The sequence below is a fragment of the Cannabis sativa genome, chromosome 8 (assembly GCF_029168945.1).
Source record: "Cannabis sativa cultivar Pink pepper isolate KNU-18-1 chromosome 8, ASM2916894v1, whole genome shotgun sequence".
In the NCBI taxonomy this organism is placed as follows: domain Eukaryota; kingdom Viridiplantae; phylum Streptophyta; class Magnoliopsida; order Rosales; family Cannabaceae; genus Cannabis; species Cannabis sativa.
In genome coordinates this window covers 14,274,866-14,299,161 of record NC_083608.1, presented here as the reverse complement: position 1 = coordinate 14,299,161, position 24,296 = coordinate 14,274,866, and the positions used below count along the sequence as shown (strand labels likewise).

The window sequence follows — 24,296 nt, the reverse complement described above, 5'->3', positions numbered from 1 at the left end:
TAGAAGGTTTTGCCAAAATTGCTACTCCTTTGACCGAGCTGACCCGAAAGAGTTATAAGTTTATGTGGACTGATAAATGCGAGAATAGCTTTCAAGAATTAAAGAAGAGATTGATTACCGCACCGGCCGAAGCCTGCTACGTTGACGAAAAGTTTGTGATATACTGTGATGCCTCAAGACAAGGTTTGGGTTGTGTGTTAATGCAATCAGGGAAGGTTATTGCTTATGCCTCTAGGCAATTGAAGGATTTTGAACAGCGTTACCCCACTCATGATCTAGAACTGGCAGCCGTGGTTTTTGCCCTGAAGGTTTGGCGTCACTATTTATATGGTGAGAAGTGTGAGATTTACACCGACCACAAAAGTTTGAAATACTTTTTCACTCAAAAAGATTTGAATATGAGACAACGACGATGGCTAGAGTTAGTCAAGGATTATGACTGTGAAATCCTCTACCATCCCGGCAAAGCAAACGTAGTGGCAGATGCACTTAGCCGGAAAGGCCCAGGGCAGGTTTATGAGTTGAAGGAAATCTCTCCAAGATTGGCTGAGGATATGGCCAAGGCTGAGATTGAGTTTGTAGTCGGGAAGTTGGCAAATATTACATTGCAGTCTGATTTACTGGAAAGAATAAAGATTGGCCAACAAAATGATCCTGAATTTATTGAACTCAGAAAAAAAGTTGAGATTGGTGCTACAAAAGATTTCATTGTGACTCCAAGTGGACTACTAAGATATAAGGGTAGAATTTGTGTTCCGACGGCATGATCGATCGAAGAGAAATTCTTGATGAGTTCCATACTACTCCGTATTCCCTACACCCGGGGACAACAAAGATGGATCATGACACCAAGGCAATATATTGGTGGCCGGAATGAAGAGTGATATTGTTGAATACGTTTCAAAGTGTTTAACTCCGTCACAGTGTTAAGGCCGAACATCAAAGGCCAAAGCAGGTTTACTTCAGCCCTTGAGAATACCTGAATGGAAATGGGAAGATATCACTATGGACTTCGTAGTGGGGTTGCCTAGGACTACTGGGTTATATGATTCCATATGGGTGATAATGGATAGATTCACCAAGTCAGCGCACTTTTTACGTGCGAGTGACTTATACCGTGGAGCAAAAGATGCCGAATTGTACATTAAGGAAATAGTGAGACTCCATGGAACCCCAAAGTCAATTGTTTCGTATCGTGATCCCAAATTTACTTCCAAGTTCGGGAGAGTTTACAGGTAAAGCTATGGGCACCAAGTTGAGATTCAAGATACCTTTTCACCCTCAAACGGATGGTCGGGCCCGAGAGAACCATTCGTATATTGGAAGACATGTTGCGAGCATGTGTAATAGATTTTGAAGGATCTTGGAGCAAGTTCCTACCCTTGATTGAGTTTTCATATAATAATAGTTATCAGAGTACCATTGGTATGGCACCTTACGAGATGTTGTATGGTAGGAAATGTCGATCGCCTATCCACTGTGATGAGGCTGGAGAGAGACGTTATCTTGGACTCCGAATTGGTCCAAAGGACCAATGAAGCCATTGAAAAGATTCGATCTCGTATGCTTGCTTCGCAAAGTAGACAAAAGCTACGCCGATCCAAAGCGTAGTGGATATCGAATTTCAAGTGGGAGACTCGTATTTCTTCGAATATCACCTATAAAAGGGGTGCGTAGATTTGGAAAGAAAGGAAAGTTGAGCCCTAGATACATTGGTCCTTTTGAGATACTGGAGCGGATAGGACAGGTGGCCTATCGATTAGCTTTACCACCCGCGTTATCCGGGGTGCATAATGTCTTCCATATCTCTATGTTGAGAAAGTACGTGTCAGATCCGACACATGTTTTGAGTTACGATGATATTGAGCTCCAGACAGACTTATCTTATAATGAACAACCTATCCAGATTTTAGACAGAAAGGAGAAAGTACTTCGAAATAAAACGATCCCTCTGGTTAAAGTCCTATGGAGGAATAGTAAAGTTGAGGAAGCGACTTGGGAATTAGAGTCACAGATAAGGGAGTTGTATCCCGAGTTATTCAGGTAAATTTCGAGGACGAAATTCTTATAAGGAGGGGATGGTTGTAATATCCCAATAAGCTTAATAATTAATAATTAGGGTTTATATTTATATTATGAATTAACCAGGTAATGAGTGGGATGATAATCCAACTAATTTAGTTCAACATAAAATTTTAAATTTGCTATAAGTGGATAAATAAACGTGATTTTTAAATTACTTTAGATTTATATAGTATGTGTGAATGTAATATGAACTATATGTGGAATAAAAATATTTTCAGGTTTGACAACCTTGGAGACTCGATCGGGGGCTAGAAATGTCATAACAGGCTTAATTGATAGAATTAATGAGAATATTTTGATAAGTTGATAATATAGGTATTGGGATAATTAGGAGTATGTAGAATTTAATGTAGCGCTCTAGAAGTAAAAGTTTCTTAGTAACTAAGAAATAATAAAATAATTATTAATAATAAAATTTTTATTAATATTATATTATTATATATTATTATTATTATATATTATTATTATTATTATTATTATTATTATTATTATTAACGTTAAAAGAAAATTTGAATACGTATATATATATTATTAAGTTATATATATAACTTATCAGAGAACAGAGAGACGAACCCTCGTTTCTCCCCTTCAACTAAATTTTCTCCTTTTATATCCATTTTCTTTGATTTTCAATCCAAAACTTAGCGATCTAAGCTCCGGTAGTAGCAGGATAGCGAATTCTCAGAGCGGAGAAGCTTAAGGTAAGGTTTAATTTCGTTTTAAGTTTAATAACAATTGGTTTCGTATAGGGGTTTTGTGAATTAGAATAGTTATGAAGGTTCTGACCTTATAGGATTGTTCTCGGGTAGTCATGGGACTAGTTCCGATGTTTTCTTGTTGAAATTGAAGTAGTTTTGGGTTAGAAATCGAGTTTGGAACTTTTTAAAGCTTAGTCCGAGCGTTAATGGCGTTTTCCATTTAAGGGCTCGATTTTAACTTCTGTTACATAAGAATGATAGTATTCATGGTATATATGTGCCCTGTGAAGTTTGGAGTGATTTGGATAAGTTTTGGTAGTGTTTCGGTGAGTGCGAAAATTGAGATTTTCGTGTTTCATAGTTTTTAGAAATTCATAAGAGATCAGAAATCGTATTTTTATCATAACTTTTCACTCGGGTGTCTATTTTGGACGTTCTATATACCGTTTCGAAGCTTGCGACGAGCTCTACAATATGGTGTATATTTTAGAGCCAAAATATAAGTTTTATTTTAGTGTATTATACCACAGAGTTTGGTAGAAAATCCTAGATTGTCTTACGCGAGTGTTAAGTGGTGTTTTGGGATAAACACTTATTGATTTACTATTGTTATGACATAGGGCCCGAGATTATCGATCGTTCTCCAAGCAGGTCGGCCAACATACCTGATCCGAAACTTGAGGTAAGAAAAGTATAATGTACCACATGGCATGACATGTTCTGAAATTACCGATTGTCTGATTAGGCAATGATAATGTAATGATACTATGGACACGATATATGGGCTCACCTGATTAGGTGATGCAATACATTTGGCGACGTACCAGGAAAAGGTACGGACGTCAGTGGCATATGATGAGTACCGAGCGTAGGTACGAGATCGTCTGATTAGGCGATGCGATATATTAGCGTTAAGTTGTGGCACGGGCTCACCTGATTAGGTGATGCAATGATATTATATATGATATTGCATTATGACACGGGCTTGCTTGATTAGGCAATACAAATATATGAGCATATCTGTTTCTATGCATGTGATTGATTATATTACCTACTGTTGAATGTTATAGTTTAATCATTTTGTGATAATGAAATGTATAATTAGCTATTTAATGTATCCTTCTTTATTACTTTTCTTGCTGAGTCTATGTGACTCACGGGTGCTTTGTGGCGCAGGTAAGGGCAAGGCAAAGTTAGAACAACCATGAGATGGCGATCTTCTCCAGCAATGTACATATTGACCCCACCAGCTTGCGTGTTGAGTTGACAGGAGTTGTTTTAGACTGGCTGTGTCTTGTGTCTGCTGTATTTTGAATTGTATTTTGAACTGTTGTTGTATATCATCTTTTGGATAAATCTTTTATAACAGGGATTTCCGGAACTCCTTTTTACTGCCGTTATAATGTCCGTTTTTAGTATTTTATTTTAGTCAAGTTTTTATTATCCTCACAGTTTTTAATAATTAATTACTATATTAGTATTAAACTAGTTTTATAAATTCACACACGTGGCGTTCCTATAGATTAGGGCGTTACACCTTAGTTAACTCCTCTTTTACTATTCCCACTCTTTCTATGAATGTTATTACATACAGAAAACTTATATTTTTCTACTTAATTTCCTTACCTCGAATGTGGAGAAACCTTTGATTGCACTTAAAATTTTTAGAGGAAAACCAACTCGAACAATACCTTAATCATAAATACATGAACATTTGACTCAGGCATCATGACATCAAATCAAATTCTAAACCAATATTCTTAATAAAAATACATACCTTATACCTTTTATTTAATGTTCTAGCAGAAACTCTTGAATAATAATACCCTTGAACCTTAGCATATGAACTGTAGTACTTTATATGATTTTGGTAAATGAAGAATGGACAAACGAGAGAGAGAGAGAAAAAGAAATATGGTGTGAGGTTGCTTGATTTTTATGGTATCAGAAACCAAAAAAAATGAAAGCACTTTTAAAACGTTGGTCTAGAAGAATCTGGGGGAGCGTTGAGAAGTTTTATAGAATTTGAAAGGAAATGAAAGCTAAAGATCTTATTTATATAACACTGAGTACAAACTACACTGTGGTTCACTTAATTAACTAGAGTTAAACAATTAAAATGAATTAATAATCCACAAAATGACACATGGCATCCTAAAGTTTCCTTGTTGCTATTTCGGTTGAAGAATGATTCAAAGGTGGAGGATTTATCTCAAATAGTTGAGAAAGATGTGTGCATGTATGTACACGATTATAGACTTGACCCTCAAACTATTAACCACTTTCCTTGTTTTATTCTTTAATTGAATGCGTACAAAACTACTTCCTAATATTAAGAAATAACTCTTGAAGGATTTTGCCACCTAATCTAATAATTCCCTTTAGGTTCTTAGAGCTATACGTCCAAGCATAATAAAAATTACTACCTTGATTTACCTTGATTTTCTCTCTTCATGACACATAACCATTTTAACTTTAAAGTACTTAGTTATATACAACTACATTCTCTACTCTTATAATTGACTTAATCTCACTTATCACAACATACATTCATGTGTATATAGCTAACTAAATATCTACCATCATAATTCAAATTTCAATATCTTAAATTATAACCCACAAGCCACACGTCCAAGAAAGAGTGAAACTCTCTCTCTCTTGAAGTCACATATATTAATTTAAAGTACTATTTACATAGAAAATTTGTCATCACTTCATTAATTAAATATGATAACTAAAAATTACTCATAATTTTCTAAGTCTAATCCATAAAGAACCTAATTCAAAACCCATAATAATTAATGAAAGTCCAATAATATTTCCATTCTACTAATACTCATATTCTTGTTATTTTCTAGACTAACACAAATCTTATTTAATTCAAAAAAAAAAAAATACTACTATGCTCTAAAAGCTAACTTATTCCATGCAATCACTATTTCCACATCAAGATTTATAGACTAGCATAATAGGAAAATAATAACTGAATATTTTGGTTATTACAATCTACCATCCTTAAAAGAATTTCGTCCTCGAAATTTACTTACTTGAGAATAATTTGGGGTACTCATTCTGCATGTCCTTCTCCAACTCCCATGTCGCTTCTCTATCAGAACTATCACTCCACAGGATTTTGACTAAGGGTATAGTCTTATTTCGTAAGACCTTTGTTCCCTTTTCTATCACGGGCACAGGGCATGCCATATAACTCATGTCCTGCTGCAAGTTCAAGTTCTCGTACTTAAGCACATGTGTCGGATCGGGTACATACTTTCGTAACATAGAAATGTGGAAAACATTATGCGTTTCTGCTAATGTTGGCGGTAGGGCCAAACGGTAAGCTACCTGACCAACTTTGTCTAGTATCTCAAAAGGACCTATAAATCTTGGGCTTAACTTTCCCCTTTTTCCGAAACGCATAATCCCCTTCATAGGTGATACCTTTAAGAACACTAAGTCCCCTACAGAAAACTCAACCTCCCGTCTTTTCAAATCTGCATAACTTTTCTGTCTACTTTGGGCGGTGAGCATCCTTTGTCGTATCTTTTCAACTGCTTCTGAAGCTTCTCTAACTGCTTCTGGACCTAAGTAGTGTCTTTCTCCAACTTCATCCCAATGAAGCGGTGATCTACATTTTCGTCCATACAGCATCTCATATGGTGCCATTTTGATTGTGGCTTGATAGCTATTATTGTAGGAGAACTCCATTAGAGGTAAATACTTACTCCACGAGCCAGTGAAGTCCAGTGCACACGCTCGAAGCATATCCTCGAGTATTTGGATGGTGCGTTCAGATTGTCCATCTGTTTGGGGATGAAATGCTGTACTTAATTTCAATCGCGTCCCCATTGCCTTATGTAGACTTTCCCAGAACTTAGAGGTGAATATTGAACCTCTATTAGAGACTATCGTCTTTGGAACTCCATGCAGCCTCAATATCTCTTGGACGTACAGGTCAGCATACTACTCTGCATTGTAAGTAGACTTTACTGGAACAAAGTGTGCTGACTTTGTGAGTTTATCTATAATTACCCAAATTGAGTCGTGTTGCTTGGTTGTTCGAGGTAGTCCTGTCACAAAATCCATGGCTATATCTTCCCACTTCCATTCAGGGATTTCTAGGGGTTGCAACATCCCTGCGGTCTCCTCGATGTTCACTTTAACTTGTTGACATGTGAGGCATCTAGCTACAAATTCAGCTACATCCTTCTTCATCCCCGGCCACCAATACAAGGTTTTTAAGTCATTGTACATTTTGGTGGACCCTGGATGCATTGAGTAGGGTGTAGTGTGCGCTTCCATCATGATCTTTCTTCTAAGCTCTATGTCGTTGGCTACACACACTCTTCCATTATACCTCAACATGCTGTCTGTACCTTCAGAGAAATCTTCTGCCTCCTTCTCTGGCAAGCCTGCTCTTTTCTTCTGTAAAAACTCATCAACAATCTGTGCATCTTTAAGTTCTTGTAGCAGCGTTGAGACAATGGTTAGGTTGGCTAGTTTTTGTGTAATGATCTCTATACCACTTCTTTGGAGTTCCTGTTGTAGGGGCTTCTCCATTTGTGCCAGTATTGCCAAGCTAGCATAACTGCGTCTACTTAGCGCGTCTGCTACTACGTTGGCCTTTCCCGGATGGTAGTGGATTTCACAATCATAGTCCTTAACAAGCTCTAGCCATCGCCTCTGCCTCATGTTGAGTTCCTTCTGCGTAAAGAAGTACTTCAGGCTCTTGTGGTCGGTATAAATTTCACATTTCTCCCCGTAGAGATAGTGCCTCCATATTTTTAGCGCAAAAACTACTGCTGCCAACTCTAGATCGTGTGTTGGGTACCTTTGCTCATACTCCTTAAGTTGTCTTGAGGCATACGCTACTACTTTGTCATTTTGCATCAACACGCATCCCAGCCCTTGTTTCGATGCATCGCAGTACACCACAAACTTATCCTTGTTATTGGGAACACATAATACAGGGGCTGTTATTAGTTTGTCCTTAAGTGTTTGGAAGCTACCCTCACACTTTTCTGACCAGACAAACTTCTGCGTCTTTCGAGTCAAGTTGGTTAGAGGAGTTGCGATCTTGGAAAATCCTTCAACAAAGCGTCTATAGTAACCAGCTAGACCCAAGAAGCTTCTTACTTCACTTGCAGTCTTAGGTGTTGGCCAGCTCTTGACCGCTTCGATCTTTGTAGGATCCACCTCGACTCCATCTTTGGAAACTATATGGCCTAGGAATGCCACCTTCTCTAACCAGAATTCACATTTCTTGAATTTGGCATATAGTTGGTTCTCCTTAAGTCGGTTTAGAGTCATCCTCAGGTGTTCCTCATGTTCCTCCATAGTTTTGGAGTAGATAAGAATGTCATCAATGAATACAACAACAAACTTATCTAGGTACTCCTTGAACACCCTATTCATCATATCCATGAAGGCTGCTGGGGCGTTAGTTAGTCCGAAAGACATTACCAAAAACTCATAGTGTCCATACCGTGTTCTGAATGCTGTCTTGGGTATGTCTTCCTTCCGGACCTTCAGCTGGTGATACCCAGATCTTAGATCTATCTTTGAGAACACAGCCGAGCCTTGCAATTGATCAAAGAGATCGTCAATCCTTGGCAAAGGATACTTATTCTTGATGGTCACCTTGTTGAGCTCACGGTAGTCTACGCACATCCTCATACTTCCATCTTTCTTCTTGACAAAGAGTACCGGCGCACCCCAAGGTGAGTAACTCGGTCTAATGAACCCTTTGTCTAAGAGCTCCTGTAGTTGTATTTTAAGCTCTTTTAACTCATTAGGTGCCATTCTGTATGGAGCCTTTGAAATTGGATTAGTCCCTGGGGCTAATTCGATGATGAACTCCACCTCTCTGTCTGGAGGTAGTCCCGGTAAATCTTCTGGAAAGACCTTTGGAAATTCACAGACTATGTGCACATTCTCCACATTTAGTTGCGTCTCTATTGCTTGATCCACTACGCTGACCAAGAATGCCAGACACCCCGCCTTCATTAGCTGACTAGCTTTTAGGGAAGAGATTAATGGAGTCCTCAAGGCCAGCTTGTCGCCCTTGAAAGTAAACCGATCCCCAGCCTTTGTTTCAAAAATTACCAGTTTCTTTCGGCAATTGATTGTCGCACCGTGACTAGATAGCCAATCCATCCCAAGTATAACATCATATTCCTTCATTTCCAGCTCTATTAGGTCGCCCATAAGTTCTTTGCTTTTGATTATGATAGGTACATCTCGCATTCTTCTTGTTGATAACATAGTTTCTCCCAAGGGTAATTCCGTCACAATACCACATCTAAGTAGGTCACATGGCTTATCTATACTATCAATTACCCTAGTAGCTATATAAGAATGAGTAGCTCCAGAATCAAAGAGAACATTATAAGGCAACCCGTAAATAGAAACCTGACCTGAGACAACAGTGTTGCTTGTGGCCGCTTCTCCTCTGGTGAGAGCAAACACTCGAGCAGGAGCGACTTGGTTCTCCTTCTTTTGTCCCTTTGGGCAATTTTTCTTCAGATGGCCTGGCTGCCCGCAATTGTAGCACACCCCTGACTTCATCTTACACTCCCCAAGATGTTTCCTATTGCATGTGGGGCAAATTGGGAATTCTACATAGGACCTTTTCACCCCATTGTTGTTATTTTGGACCACTGCTTTTCCCTTTTTATCACGATCATTACTGTGATTTCCCTCGTGTTTTCTCTTATTCTCTTGATTTCCTCCATTGTTTCTTCGGGCTTCCCACTTAGCAGCATTCTCCTTCTTTATATCATTTTCGAGCAACTCAGCTTCAAGAGCTTTTTCTAACACCTCAGCATAAACTGTGTTGGTCCCCACCATAATTTTCACATCTTTTTTAATCATGGGGTTCATCCCCTTCAAGAACCTTTTGACCCGAAGGGCCTCGGTTGGTACGATCTCTTGTGCAAACTTTGCCAGACGGTCAAATTGCCTAGCATACTCCGTGACAGTGAGATTGTTCTGCCTCAGATTCATAAACTCATCTTCTTTTGCGACGGTATGGCGGCACTGTAGTATTTCCTGTTGAACACATCAACAAAGTCCAACCAGGTCATAGTTGTTATGTTGCGACTTTGTCTTACTACTTCCCACCAGATCCGTGCATCCTTTTTAAGTAGGCTGGCAGCACAGGATACTCTTTCCCTATCACTGAGGTCCATATATTCTAATATGGACTCCACTGAGCGCAACCATTCCTCAGCTTCAAGTGAGTCCGAGCTTCCATTGAATATTGGTGGTTGTTGTTTCCTGAATCGCTCGTACACAGGTTCAAAATGTTGCATTGGTTCTGGATTCAATGCAGCTGGTTGAAGAGCTAGGTTTTTAACGGGTGGATTTTAATTCCGGCGTAACTCCTCATTCTGAGCTCGTAGCCTTGCAATTTCTTGAGTTAGCTCCTCACGTATACGAGCGTTTTCTCGGAGTATCTCAGCTTGAGCATTGGGAGGTGCTTGTTGTTGTTCGAGTGCTACTTCATCTACCGGTGCTACCGATGCTCCTTGTCTACCTCCCCTACCGCTTTGGCCTCCACGTCGGCCTCCGCGTCGACCATCACCTCGGCCTCCGCGTCGACCATCACCTCGGCCTCCGCGTCGACCATCACCTCGGCCTCCGCCCCTTGCGGGTGCTGGAGCTGCATCCACGTGGATGTTTCTATTGCCGTTGATTCGAATTGATCTTCTTGGAGACATTATTTCCTAATGTTCCTTGTTTGTTTCTAAGAATTTCTAAAAGAAGATAAACTTAAATAAGATATCACTATTTTCAAAAAAAATGCCCATACTTACATAACTAGTTCACAAATAATTTCTATTTATTCAAAGATAAAATAAATAATCACATAAAATAATAAGACACACATTTTTTTTTTCAAGAGTCATATGGTGCTATCTAACATCAAGTTCTAAAATTTTACCCAAAAATTTTATTTTAAACTAACTTGAAATATATTTATATGTAAAAAAAAAAATATTTCATATGGGTAGTACCTAAACTTGGATATTGGTACTAAGGTTTTTTTTTTTTTTTTTTTTTTTTTTTAAAAGTAAAATGCCAATTTAGAAATTACAAAAAAAAAAAAAAATACACATAAAATGCAAGTATATATAATGGACTTACTTGGTGGCAAGTAGAAACTTTTTGGCTGATGTGTGTAACTCGTGAGAACGTTCGGGACCGATATAACTGTGGCTCTGATACCAAACTGTAACGCCCGTACTTTTATAAAAATATTAATTTTATTTACAAGCGTTAAACGCGGAAAAATATAATGTCGCATTTTTATTTAATACTTGAAAATGTTCACAACTTGCCAGTTTTCGTACAAAAGACATAATAAATAATAACTAAAATTATTGCGACATAAACTTAATAGCGTAAATAAATAAATAGAGCGCCCTAGACCGCCCTCAGTTATACGGTCCTCAGCGAGTTCACACACAAGCGTCCAAAGTTCCACTCGCCACCGACATTCTAGACTTTCAGTTACTTTGGTCTGCACATGGTAATTTAATAAGGGTGAGCTACTAAACTCAGTAAGGAAATGTGTGTCAGGTAGTCACATAAATAAAAACAAAACTTAATTAAAATGCACATGCAAATATTTAGACAGATAGAAAAACATAAACTTAATCATATCACTAGTCACTAATAATTAGGTTCTAAGCTAGACCACATAATAATGATTACGCCCGAGTCCAATTTTGGCAAATAAACTCGAGCTATTGGACTAAATGGCGGAGGGCTGGATTCAGTAAAATCGTACCCACTACTAAATGGCCCCCTATCTACCATATAGACCCAACAGTCAAGTATTTAACCATTATCTTCTCGGTCAAATCATGTCACATAAATTATAATCTGCCTAATTTAAATAATGTCAAACTACTATACATTATTTAAATAACATAACAATCATAATTAAATAATGTGAATCTTATAAACACACTATTTACATACATACTTAAATAACATGAATCTTATAAACACATTATTTAAATATATACCTTTAGCAATGGCCATGCTCTAATACTGTAAACATACATAAATAACATGAATCTTATAAACATATTATTTAAATATATATTATACAGTACATTAAATAACAGACAATAAAAAGTTAGGCAGAAGACCTTAGTTAACTCCTCTTTTACTATTCCCACTCTTTCTATGAATGTTATTACATACAGAAAACTTATATTTTTCTACTTAATTTCCTTACCTCGAATGTGGAGAAACCTTTGATTGCACTTAAAATTTTTAGAGGAAAACCAACTCGAACAATACCTTAATCATAAATACATGAACATTTGACTCAGGCATCATGACATCAAATCAAATTCTAAACCAATATTCTTAATAAAAATACATACCTTATACCTTTTATTTAATGTTCTAGCAGAAACTCTTGAATAATAATACCCTTGAACCTTAGCATATGAACTGTAGTACTTTATATGATTTTGGTAAATGAAGAATGGACAAACGAGAGAGAGAGAGAAAAAGAAATATGGTGTGAGGTTGCTTGATTTTTATGGTATCAGAAACCAAAAAAAATGAAAGCACTTTTAAAACGTTGGTCTAGAAGAATCTGGGGGAGCGTTGAGAAGCTTTATAGAATTTGAAAGGAAATGAAAGCTAAAGATCTTATTTATATAACACTGAGTACAAACTACACCGTGGTTCACTTAATTAACTAGAGTTAAACAATGAAAATGAATTAATAATCCACAAAATGACACATGACATCCTAAAGTTTCCTTGTTGCTATTTCGGTTGAAGAATGATTCAAAGGTGGAGGATTTATCTCAAATAGTTGAGAAAGATGTGTGCATGTATGTACACGATTATAGACTTGACCCTCAAACTATTAACCACTTTCCTTGTTTTATTCTTTAATTGAATGCGTACAAAACTACTTCCTAATATTAAGAAATAACTCTTGAAGGATTTTGCCACCTAATCTAATAATTCCCTTTAGGTTCTTAGAGCTATACGTCCAAGCATAATAAAAATTACTACCTTGATTTACCTTGATTTTCTCTCTTCATGACACATAACCATTCTAACTTTAAAGTACTTAGTTATATACAACTACATTCTCTACTCTTATAATTGACTTAATCTCACTTATCACAACATACATTCATGTTTATATAGCTAACTAAATATCTACCATCATAATTCAAATTTCAATATCTTAAATTATAACCCACAAGCCACACGTCCAAGAAAGAGTGAAACTCTCTCTCTCTTGAAGTCACATATATTAATTTAAAGTATTATTTACATAGAAAATTTGTCATCACTTCATTAATTAAATATGATAACTAAAATTACTCATAATTTTCTAAGTCTAATCCATAAAGAACCTAATTCAAAACCCATAATAATTAATGAAAGTCCAATAATATTTCCATTCTACTAATACTCATATTCTTGTTATTTTCTAGACTAACACAAATCTTATTTAATTCAAAAAAAAAAAAAAATACTACTATGCTCTAAAAGCTAACTTATTCCATGCAATCACTATTTCCACATCAAGATCTATAGACTAGCATAATAGGAAAATAATAACTGAATATTTTGGTTATTACATATAGATGATCAATCAATAATTACAATATTAAATAAGTTTGCATAGAATTAAAGTAAGAGAAGAAAATGAAATTGAATAACTATTTCAATCCATAAAATAAATTCAAGTGGTTCACATGATAATCCTTAAAAAAAAAAAACTAGTTCGTACAAGTCATTCTAAACACAACAAAGATTCAATTAAAAACATAAAAGATAAAAATAAATGAGAAAGAATATTATTTGGAATCTTCTAATGGTGTATTCTACTCTTAGCCTTCCTCCTATGCTCAAAATTGGTCTCTAAGTTCAAATGACAAAAGAAACTTAGCTCCAACTCATTTAATAGACAAAATTTAGGAAGTTTTCCATTTTTTTCGAAAGACTCGTGGCATTGGATAGAGAGTCGTGATTCTCATTTTTTTTTTCTGCTGCAACAACCGATAGTTTTTTGCCATAACTGTATTGATATAACTCGGAATTAGACGATTCAAGATGTTTAAGAAAGCTTAAAGATAGATCTAGAAATTTTATTTAGAAAGTTTTTCCTAGAAATGAATGCATCATTTTTACGCTTTAAATTTTTTTATTTACAAAGGTGGTACTTGGTAATATTTTTTTAATCAGTTTTCTATTTTTAAAATTAAAAAAGTAAAAATATTTTTCAAAAACATTTCTATAAATTTTTTTTCACTTTTTAATTTTTTAATGGAGAATCAATTTTTTTTTTTTTTTTTTTTTTTTTTAAAAAAAAAAAAAGTCACTTTCAATATTTTTTTAAACAATTTTTTTTTCTTAATCAATATTTTGGACTCCGACTAGACTCGGACCCAAATCCTCCCCCAAGGCCCTAGCCCTGAACCTGAACCTGAATCCGACCCCGGACGTAGACCAGACTTAAATAAAATTAAAAAATGAACTTTATAGAATAAACTTCTGTTTTTTGTTTTTAAAATTGAAAAACAAAAGTGATTATAGAACATATTATTACTTTTCAAAAACAAAAATTTTACTTTTATTTTGTGATTAAAAAATTAAAAAATAAAAGTGTTGGAAATTTTTTACCAGGATCTAGATTTACTAACGAGTATGTTTCATTAACATCCTAATATGAATTCTAAAACAATGAAATAAACACATATAAAGTTTAGGAAACCTTACATTGGGTGCAGCGGAATATAATGACTCCTTCCGTTCAGATATCTAGCCCTTGATTCCTTTCTGTAGCAGAGCATTATCAATATCTGAACATGGATCTCTTTCTCTCCTTCCTTTGATGTTGAATCTCCTTCTTGTTGGATGGTTTTCCACAGTCTTACACACTATGATTGAGATACCACTTGATGTGTGTGGGCACTCACTCATTCACTCAAGGATTTCGAAAATTTAGAGAAGAAAAGAGAAGGGAAGAGGTTCGGCCTACAGAGAAAAGATAGAGGCTCAATTTTCATCTGACAGAAGTTCAAGTGTGAATGAGAGCCATCACTATCTATTTATAGGTAACCACCTAGGTTTAGGTTAGAATTATTTGCATTAAAATAATGAAAAAATAAATGATAAAACCCTATAAGTGTGGCCGGCCATGGGCCTTGGATAATGGGCCTCACTTATGCAATTTTGCTGTTTTATCATTTCTGCATCTCATTTTCTCAAAAACGCCAATTTTCGAATTCAACCATTTAAATGTCAATTCTAATTATTTAATAACTAAAAATTAATTATTAAATAATATTGTCATTTGATATATTTATTAATTAGACATATAAAGTCTCTTAATTAATAAATAAACATAGAATCTCTTTTCTTTACAATTTCGCCCTTGCTTAGTGAAAATTCATAAACTAGACATAGTCTAACTTTAGGATTATAATTGATTAATCAAAATCAATTAACTGAGTCTAAAAAGCAGTATGGTCTCAACTAGTATGGGGACCATGGGTCTATACATCCGAGCTTCCAATAAGTAGATCAAGAATTTATATCTTAAATTCACTGACTTATTAATTCTTCGTTGAGTCCACGCATGGAACTTAGAATTGCACTCTCAGTATATAGAACGCTCTATATGTTCCACGATATAGACACGTCATTAGTTATCCATTGTTATAACCCTAATGTGATCAATGATCCTCTATATAGATGATTTACACTGTAAATGTATTAAATTACCGTAACACCCTACAATGTATTTTATCCTTAAAACGCTTAACCCTGTATAAATGATATTTCAGCTAAGTGAAATGAGATCTCCACCATTTATTTTCGTTTGGTTAAGCTCGAAGGAAATCATCCTTTACTTTCTATTCGCCAGATAGAAGCTATAGATTCCATATTTATGTTAGCGCTCCCACTCAATTGCACTACCGTGCTCCCAAAATGTACGTATCACCCTGACCCAAAAGTAGGCTTAACTAACAAATCAAAGAACACGAATAACACTCTTGAGATTGAACCAAATCATATCAGGATTAAGATCATTTGATCTAGGATCAACAGGTGATATTGAATTGAATAGATATTACGGTAGATTCTAATATATCTAATCAAAGTTCAATATCGGTCCCTTCCGATGTATACTCCATACATCCGATGCTGGTAAACTTTGCCAATGTCCTGGAAAGGACATAACACTTATCCAAGGTGTAAGAATACCTATCGCTGATTATACCATGTCAGTCTAAATCCAGTGTTCTGACAAATCAGGGAATAAACTTTCGAACATATAATTAAGATTATATTCCACTGTGTTTACAACACTATAATCATTAACAAATTGATATGTTCTGGACTTAAATAGAATTCATACATTATGTACATATAATCATGAAATAAATCATGTGAACCATGCAACATTAAATGTTATTTCTGATCTGTATTAATAAGTAAATCTGATTATATTGAAATGAGTTTTATTTATGACATAAAACCCAACAAAAAGTATTACCAAACGGCACCAAAAATACCTTTTTAGTAAAAATAATAAACCATTTTGTTGGTTGTTTTATAGTTTATTTATAGTTATCACGATAATACTTTTCTGGTTATTTTTGGTTGTTTTATTGATTTCTCTTTGTTTTTTTAATTATTTTCTTACTTTTCTTTTTTTTATATATATATATTTGTAATTTGTCAGATCTCTTTTACTATTTATACAAAATCCTTTATTACTTTGAAAAGTTTTCAATTTAGACCTACTCTAATACTAATACCAATTACCAAGATATTTGGTACTTTACTTTTAATCAAGTGTTACAAATATTAAACTTACTTTTACTTAAGTGTTCTAAAAACTTCTTTTGCTTAATTAAAATGTGACAATTAATTAATAAAATAAATATATTTTTAAAACTCTCATTCTTATTTTTTCTAAAAAAAAAAACTAAGTATAAAATGATACCACATAGTGTATGAACAAATTTTATGTATTTCTCAAGGACTATTTAAGTATATATATTTAAAACAAAAAAAAGTGAAAATTAGAGCTAAATAAGAAATCAATAAATAAAATAAAATAAACTTTCACAAATCAACTAAACAAACAGAAGAAGAACTAGATATTAATTCTCCTCTACAATACTCAATCGATGTTGTACTCTCTGTTTTTCGAGTATCTCCACTTATAAAAATACCCATCGACCAAAATATGGTGGCTAAAAATAAAATACAAGTTAAAAGGACACAAGTAGTTTTCTAATTATGTGTCCAATCCTGAATATCACCAACAAGTGGAAAAGATATAACATCTCTCAATGTATGTATAACTAATTGAGAGATTTTATTGTGGTGGCAAACAATGAAGATTATTATAATATGTGACACCCTGAACAACAAAGAGAGAAATTTCTCCTATACCAAATAATCCTACAAATAGGATTGTTTTATTTGTGAAAAAAGCACCCAAACATAAAAATGCCCTATGTATGTGGTAAAAGATTGAATCCTAAAAGCATTTTTAATTGAATCATCCAAATGATGCAAAAGAAAACCTCCCAATATAGTACCCAATACTCATATATTAAAGTCATTATGCCGAAAATATTATCACCATTATTCATGTGGTAGAGTATATATCCTGCCTTGGAGTCCAAAAGGAATAAGCACCAAATACAAATGTGTATATTACAAGGCCGAGATTATTAAGTATGAAATTCTTATTACAGATTAATTTCATATCTTGAGAAATTTTAACAAGATTCAACTTAATTTGGGACTTGAAGTTTTTATGTTCTTGATCACATGTGCCCTCCTCATTACAAATTTCCACATTTCTTGGACCTTCAATAAATAAACTTAGAAAGAATAGTGGAGACATGAGAAGTGATAATATTCGAAATGCTTATCCCCACTTTATATGCTTTCCAGCAAATTCTCCATAAATATAACCAGCTGCAAAGCCCAGTGATGTAAAACAATAAAATATTGAGATCCATAAAGCTTTCTGCAAATTTGGTGCAATATCATTAATGATGGGTGCTCCAAGAATTATAAGCGGCCCTTGCCCAAAACCAGCCAATATTCAAGAAATTGTAAGAATTTGAAAGTGGTTTGAGAATTTGCACAAAGCAACACCGGTCATCCAATATACTAACCCAATTTGAATAAGATTGAGTCAATTTCCACTTGTTTTGCATATTGCAACTATAAGAACTGAAATCTCAACTCCTATGAGGTAGCTAGAAGGTAAGAATCCATCTTGAGAATTATTTAAATTAAAATCACCCTAGATTCCTCTCCCATGAACAGTACCATTGCTAGCCACACCATTAATTCTGTTGCTCGCACTGGTTCCTTGATCCATATATATTAAAAAAATAATAATACATAAGAAAATGAGTAAGCTTATTGATTTAAAAGGTGTTAGCGATGTAGCCATAGTAAAAGATAGTGAAGAAGATGAACTGGTGGACATGATTGAAGCTTATGAGAACTAAGTTAGACGATAAGTATATATATATAGACGATGAAAATAATTGTTTTCTTATTTTTTACTGGACAAAATATATTTTTGTAATTTTAAAATTTTCCAAAAATATTTTTATAAATAAAAACTTTAAGCCTTAAAATTGTAAATAAAAGGTAAAAAAAAAAGGATATTTTTGAAAATTTTCCTAAATTAAATAGGTTAGATTATAATTTCAGAAAATTGAGTACACGGTAACCGGTCCCGCTATGTAGTATATTGTACCACCTTTGGAAAAATAAATAAATATAAAATGACCTAATTTCACATATTTTCCCTCTTCGACTTCGATTACCAACAAATCCTCAATTGCCCCCATTCTGCGTAAACCCTAGAACCGCCATTGTCGATTCTATTTCATTCTCTAAGGCAAAGCTTGGTATTATCAATCAACCATGGCAGCCCCCGCCACAACCAGTGTGGTTCCGGCAAACCGTACCGCCAGAAGAGGTGGCATGCCGATGGAGGATAAGCTCGAATTCGTCACTACGGAAGGAGTTGAGCCCATTCTCAGTTTCGATCAAATGGGTATTAAGGACGATTTGCTTAGAGGAATCTACGGTTATGGATTTGAAAAGCCTTCGGCTATCCAGCAACGTGCTGTTAGACCCATTATTGAAGGCCGCGACGTCATTGCTCAGGCTCAATCTGGTACCGGTAAAACCTCCATGATTGCTCTAACTGTCTGCCAGCTCGTTGATACTTCTACACGGGAGTAAGTCTTACCTTTTTTTTTTTTCTTGTCAATTTCGTTTACTGCTTTTTGTACTTTTAAACCCTAGTTTCTCTTTCGCTTGAGCAGAAATTTGAGAAGTTTTCTGAAGTATATGAATTTTTTTAGGGTTTGTGATAGTTTTCCAGGATTTTGTTTCTAATTGTATAACGTTTTGAATCGCATTGATTTTGAGATTATGTGATACATTGTTTTGTCAATTGGGAGAATTTGGGGGATATATCGTGTGGTAGGGAAAGGGTCTTGAAGCTGAAGGAAATCGCGAGTACAAACAGGATGTGTGGACTCGAGTGTGTTAGAGCTTCAGGATGCTCTTTTAGATAGTCTCTGTTTTCCAGTTTTCTATCTTATTTTTAGATTTGGTTTACTTTTCCTTTTAGGGTTCAGGCGTTGATTTTGTCACCGACAAGGGAATTGGCATCTCAAACTGAGAAAGTAATACTGGCAATTGGTAGTTTCATTAATATCCAAGCCCATTCGTGCATTGGTGGAAAAAGTGTTGGTGAGGATATTAGGCAACTAGAATACGGAGTTCATGTAGTGTCTGGAACTCCTGGAAGAGTATGTGACATGATAAAGAGGAGGACACTGCGCACCAGAGCCATTAAATTATTAATTCTTGTGAGTTTTGTCATGACTAGTGCCTTTAGTTTCCGAGTTTATAGTGTTAATTTCCTGCTTTGTTATTGACAAACAAGAATATTTTGGTTACTTGTCACCAGGATGAATCTGATGAAATGTTGAGCAGAGGGTTCAAGGATCAGATTTATGATGTGTACCGTTATCTTCCTCCAGAACTTCAGGTATACAGAGGCATATACTATTTACAATTTACATTCATGCTGGCCTGTGTACGTCTAGTTGTGATAGTGTTAATGTGTGCATATGGTTCTATATATTTATTACACTTGGCTACTTTATAGTTCGATTATGGGGACTCTCTTTATCTCCTGGGGGGGATAATGGCAAAGAGAGTAGGATTAATCTTCATTGGTTTATTCTATTCCAATATACCTAGGAATTGTCGGATTCATATAAATTATTAGTACAGATGTCCTTTTCTTTGAGTATCCTGTGCTGATGCATCTCTTAGCAATCAATTGAAGTTGGCATTATTGGGTTTGCTTTTCATTTTTGAAACCCAAAATGTTTATTGCCTTGCTTTTATCCTTTGCATATGATGATGTTTGCAATATCTCTGAAACTAGCTTTTTGGTTCTAAAGATGTGCGGCTAACTTCTTAATTATTGATGTAGGTCTGCTTGATTTCTGCTACCCTCCCACATGAAATCCTTGAGATGACAAGCAAGTTTATGACTGACCCTGTGAGGATTCTTGTTAAACGTGATGAATTGACATTGGAGGTAAGTTCCTATATTTCATATGATGTTCAGTTAGTTCGAGTCAATGCCTATATTGTTAAGTGTAATTTGTTATAACTGTTCTTTTTTTACGATAGGGTATCAAACAATTTTTTGTAGCTGTTGAGAGGGAAGAGTGGAAGTTCGATACTCTATGTGATCTTTATGACACCCTTACAATTACCCAAGCCGTTATCTTCTGCAACACAAAAAGAAAGGTGCATTCTTTGTTGCTTATTATTTAAAAAATGTGAAACTATCATTGTATTCATAATTCTTGATTCTGGATTATTACTGCTCGGTACGTGTACCCATTTTTAGCTGATTGATGAATATTAGTATTTGTTTTTCAATTTGATAGGTGGATTGGCTCACTGAAAAGATGCGTAGCAATAACTTTACTGTCTCAGCGATGCATGGAGACATGCCTCAAAAGGAAAGAGATGCAATTATGGGAGAGTTCCGTGATGGTACAACCCGTGTCTTGATTACAACAGATGTTTGGGCTCGTGGCCTTGATGTTCAACAGGTATTTGTTTTTCTATTCTGTTGAGAAATGTTCTGCTATTACTGTGAAAGCCTATCTAATTGTCAAGCAACTAACCTTTTACTGCCTCGCTCTCTTAAAGATGTTATTGATTGAAATTGGTTGGAGATTTGATGTATTATATAATGGGTTTTAAGAACAATTCTAGCTTTCTCTTTTATTTTGTTGCTCACTTTGGAATATGTCATGAGAAATGCTTGTTTCCTTTAGTGTAAAAGGATATTTCAGGACTAGGATTGTTTTTACTTAGATGATGATGCGTGTTTGTGACTTGTGAGGGTTGAACAAATATATTGCCAGCAGCGAAATACTGTATTTATACACAAGAGTCTGAACAGAGATTTGAATAGCGTAAAATAGAAGTAAATGAAATGAAAAAACGAATCATATTTGGCACTTGACGAGTGCTCTGCAAAGTTTTTTGGCTCTCATGAGCTTCCCTCTATTAGATTGTGCCTGCAGGAAAATTAGGTTTCCATGCAATTTTGTAGCTTTTATTTTTCCTCCATAGAAAGTTGAAATAACACTCTTGATAGAAATTTTAATTGGGTATGATATGAATATTCGTTTTAGCTTGTGCTTAGTACTGTCAATTTTATTTGGTTGGCAGTTCAGCCGTCTTTTATAATTGCCTCAGCTGATAATTTTCATTTGTCTTTTAAATCTTCTAAAATTGTTGCTAAAATATTTCTCTTGAAACTAAGGTTTTCCTAATCATGTTATTTATTTTTCTTTCAGGTTTCCTTGGTGATCAATTATGACCTTCCCAACAATCGAGAGCTCTACATTCATCGCATTGGTCGTTCTGGTCGGTTTGGACGCAAGGTATTTATCTAGTTCCTTAATATTGTCTTTTGATGTTGGATTTCTTAGTGTGGATTTTTGCCAAATTCTAGGCAGAAGACACATCTTTAAGTTTCTAGCTTGCATCTATGATCAGAATAAAACACCGTTGAACTTCAAATTAGGATTTGTAATTGGAACTGATGATATCTTGATAAGGGCACAACTTGTTCTTGGCAATGAAACGATGATGTTTGCCAACAAAAACTATTAAATAAAACGATTTTGATGAACATTTAATTTTAAGAAATGGGGGTTACGAGCTACTGGGCGTGATTAAAGTTGTGACAAGTCAAGAATACCAAATATGTTTCTATTTTAGTGTTTGGATTGGTTGTGTTTTGAAGTACTTGTTTGTTTATTTTTCTAGTTATAATTATGGTTTTATTTTCATGCAGGGTGTTGCAATCAACTTCGTTAAAAGCGATGATATTAAGATTTTGAGAGACATTGAACAGTACTATAGTACTCAGATTGACGAAATGCCGATGAATGTTGCTGATCTAATATGAGACATGATTGGCAATATTGTGTGCGTGTGCGAGTGAATTGGTTTCTTGTGATTTGGATGAGGGATCTTGTGTGCAGTACTTGCAACTGTTTATTTTTTCGATATTATGAGATGACATCATCCACTGTAGGAGTTAAACTGAGAAAAAGAAGAAAACAAAACTCTATTAATTTTTTTGTTCTTGTTTTTGCCTTTTAATGCTGACCGAAAAATTAGAATAGATTATCTTTGTTGATAAGATTTTGTGTTCCATCCATGGCTGTATTTAATTCTGACTTTTTTTTCTTAAAAAAAAAAAAAAAACCTTGCATTATGACCAGTCTGGACTGTACTATTAACGTTTTGAAATGTTTTTGTGATTGAGGAATTTTTCATAATGTCCTCTATTAGTGTGGATGGTGTGTTAATTTAAAGTTAATACAAATTCTTAATTTTGTGTTGGTCATTTTCTATTACCATTATAAATGGAAACGAATATCTTATTTAACATAATATAAATCAATTAGCTGATTTGGGTGTCATTTATTCTTGCCAAACAATATAAGACCATCTTGATAGTGTATATTTTGGGTTCAATTTAGTTAAAAATATACCATAAACTTATATTTAGCCTAGCCTAATTTTGAGTTTGTACTCCAAGGTAGAAAGTGTAAATTAGTTATAAAAATTAATATTACCATTAATACTCATTGAAAATATACACAAAATATTGTTTATTTATATTCTTTTAATATTTTATAAATATAATTTTTTTTTTATTAATGAATATTATTAATGAGTGACAAAGGGATAATTAAAAAAGTAATATTTATTGTGGGTTAAAATTTGACTTATACTTCTTTTGTGCTAAATTTAACATTTTACATCATTAAAGTTAAAAGCTCTTAAGGAGATACTTTAACTTATTTTCAAAAAAAAAGTCCAAAGTCAATTTAACTCCATAAATGTTTGTATACATAATAGGCACGTTAAGTAATAGAATCATTGAGACTTAGAAAGATCCAAGCTAGGTTGGCATCCAACTAAGTACTCACTATCATGTGCTAAACCCACCTTAATTTCGTCCATTACAACAACAACATTAAAGACAAGTGTGCCTCGTTAAAACCCTCTAACATTATATATAGTTAGAGGGAAAGAGTACACACTATTAAGTATTAACTAAGTATATGAAGGAATTCTTTTTTGTTTACTTTTCCACTCCCATGGTTTCTCAGCATAGGGTAATGACCATATCCCCAATCCACCTCTCCTAGCCTTTAATTGCCACTAATATATAAAATTATACAAAAAATTATTAGTTATTATTCTTTAGTTTATAAATAAATTAATTAAACTTTAAGAAATATTTTATAAACTAAAGTATATACCGTATCAAATTTCTTCCTATCTTCAAGTGGGTGGTGCCATACGTATCCTTCTTTCAGTAATATTTCCTACACATAATAATAATTATTAAATGTGTAGAAATAGATTATCAAATATGATTTATCAAAGATGTATGTATAAGGATATTGTTTCTACCTGTACAAAAATACCATTGCAGTATATATCTCCAACGATACGGTTTTGACCGGATTTAATAAAATTGTCAATTCCATATGTTATAATCTTCAAGCATTTTCCTATTACCAATTTTTTTAGTTTATTTTTGGGCTCCTCTGAAAATGGCATGCCGTGTTCAGGTGCATCTATCCCTCTAAAAAAAATAATAATTTTATAATTAAGATTAATGTTCTAGAAATAATGACATAGAATAAAGATAGAACTATAATAAAATTATTACTTTAAACGAAATTTAAGACTTTGAGCTCTGATAGTGATATTAAGTTTGTGAGAAATATAAGTTCTATACTTGGTTTTGTTGTAATAGTTTGGTATGTTAATTGATTTTTTCGAATCGATGTATATCAACAGCGTATCACCATCCAAAATGTCTTCTTCTTTCAC

General features: G+C 34.4%; 4 protein-coding genes and 1 long non-coding RNA gene across 5 annotated transcripts; 3 read left to right on the top strand and 2 right to left on the bottom strand.

The window, feature by feature from the left end:
• The first annotated feature begins 1,534 nt into the window (after positions 1 to 1,534).
• Positions 1,535 to 2,337, top strand: LOC133030414 (uncharacterized). The gene is made up of 2 exons (XM_061103151.1): positions 1,535 to 2,025; positions 2,304 to 2,337. Exons 1-2 carry the CDS (start codon positions 1,535 to 1,537, stop codon positions 2,335 to 2,337), a joined length of 525 nt encoding a protein of 174 aa, XP_060959134.1.
• Positions 2,338 to 2,647: 310 nt separating this feature from the next.
• Positions 2,648 to 4,211, top strand: LOC133030161 (uncharacterized). The gene is made up of 3 exons (XR_009684009.1): positions 2,648 to 2,786; positions 3,404 to 3,465; positions 3,960 to 4,211. It is a non-coding gene; the product is annotated as an uncharacterized LOC133030161 (long non-coding RNA).
• Positions 4,212 to 10,150: 5,939 nt separating this feature from the next.
• LOC133030413 (nuclear localization sequence-binding protein-like) lies at positions 10,151 to 10,504 on the bottom strand. Its single transcript, XM_061103150.1, has one exon. It carries the CDS (start codon positions 10,502 to 10,504, stop codon positions 10,151 to 10,153), a length of 354 nt encoding a protein of 117 aa, XP_060959133.1.
• An 8,037-nt stretch (positions 10,505 to 18,541) lies between these two features.
• On the top strand, positions 18,542 to 22,662 carry LOC115699465 (eukaryotic initiation factor 4A-3). Its single transcript, XM_030626891.2, has 8 exons — positions 18,542 to 19,066; positions 19,465 to 19,705; positions 19,807 to 19,887; positions 20,341 to 20,448; positions 20,544 to 20,663; positions 20,807 to 20,974; positions 21,731 to 21,817; positions 22,234 to 22,662. Exons 1-8 carry the CDS (start codon positions 18,747 to 18,749, stop codon positions 22,345 to 22,347), a joined length of 1,239 nt encoding a protein of 412 aa, XP_030482751.1. The 5' UTR covers positions 18,542 to 18,746; the 3' UTR covers positions 22,348 to 22,662.
• Positions 22,663 to 23,118: 456 nt separating this feature from the next.
• On the bottom strand, positions 23,119 to 24,088 carry LOC115701038 (staphylococcal-like nuclease CAN1). The gene is made up of 3 exons (XM_061102421.1): positions 23,871 to 24,088; positions 23,717 to 23,782; positions 23,119 to 23,615 (listed from the first exon to the last, which is right to left on the bottom strand). Exons 1-3 carry the CDS (start codon positions 24,018 to 24,020, stop codon positions 23,508 to 23,510), a joined length of 324 nt encoding a protein of 107 aa, XP_060958404.1. The 5' UTR covers positions 24,021 to 24,088; the 3' UTR covers positions 23,119 to 23,507.
• Positions 24,089 to 24,296: the final 208 nt, after the last annotated feature.

Excerpts from the sequence above, each read along its gene's own strand:
- LOC115701038 (XM_061102421.1), bottom strand. The coding sequence starts at position 24,020 with ATGCCATTTTCAGAGGAGCCCAAAAATAAACTAAAAAAATTGGTAATA. Across the intron at positions 23,783-23,870 it reads GCAATGGTATTTTTGTACAG|GAAATATTACTGAAAGAAGG; the intron begins GTAGAAACAATA and ends TATTATGTGTAG. Across the intron at positions 23,616-23,716 it reads ATAGGAAGAAATTTGATACG|TGGCAATTAAAGGCTAGGAG; the intron begins GTATATACTTTA and ends TTTATATATTAG.
- LOC115699465 (XM_030626891.2), top strand. The coding sequence starts at position 18,747 with ATGGCAGCCCCCGCCACAACCAGTGTGGTTCCGGCAAACCGTACCGCC. Across the intron at positions 19,706-19,806 it reads CCATTAAATTATTAATTCTT|GATGAATCTGATGAAATGTT; the intron begins GTGAGTTTTGTC and ends ACTTGTCACCAG. Across the intron at positions 20,449-20,543 it reads GTGATGAATTGACATTGGAG|GGTATCAAACAATTTTTTGT; the intron begins GTAAGTTCCTAT and ends TTTTTACGATAG.
- LOC133030413 (XM_061103150.1), bottom strand. The coding sequence starts at position 10,504 with ATGTCTCCAAGAAGATCAATTCGAATCAACGGCAATAGAAACATCCAC.
- LOC133030414 (XM_061103151.1), top strand. The coding sequence starts at position 1,535 with ATGAAGCCATTGAAAAGATTCGATCTCGTATGCTTGCTTCGCAAAGTA. Across the intron at positions 2,026-2,303 it reads GAGTCACAGATAAGGGAGTT|GTTTGACAACCTTGGAGACT; the intron begins GTATCCCGAGTT and ends AAATATTTTCAG.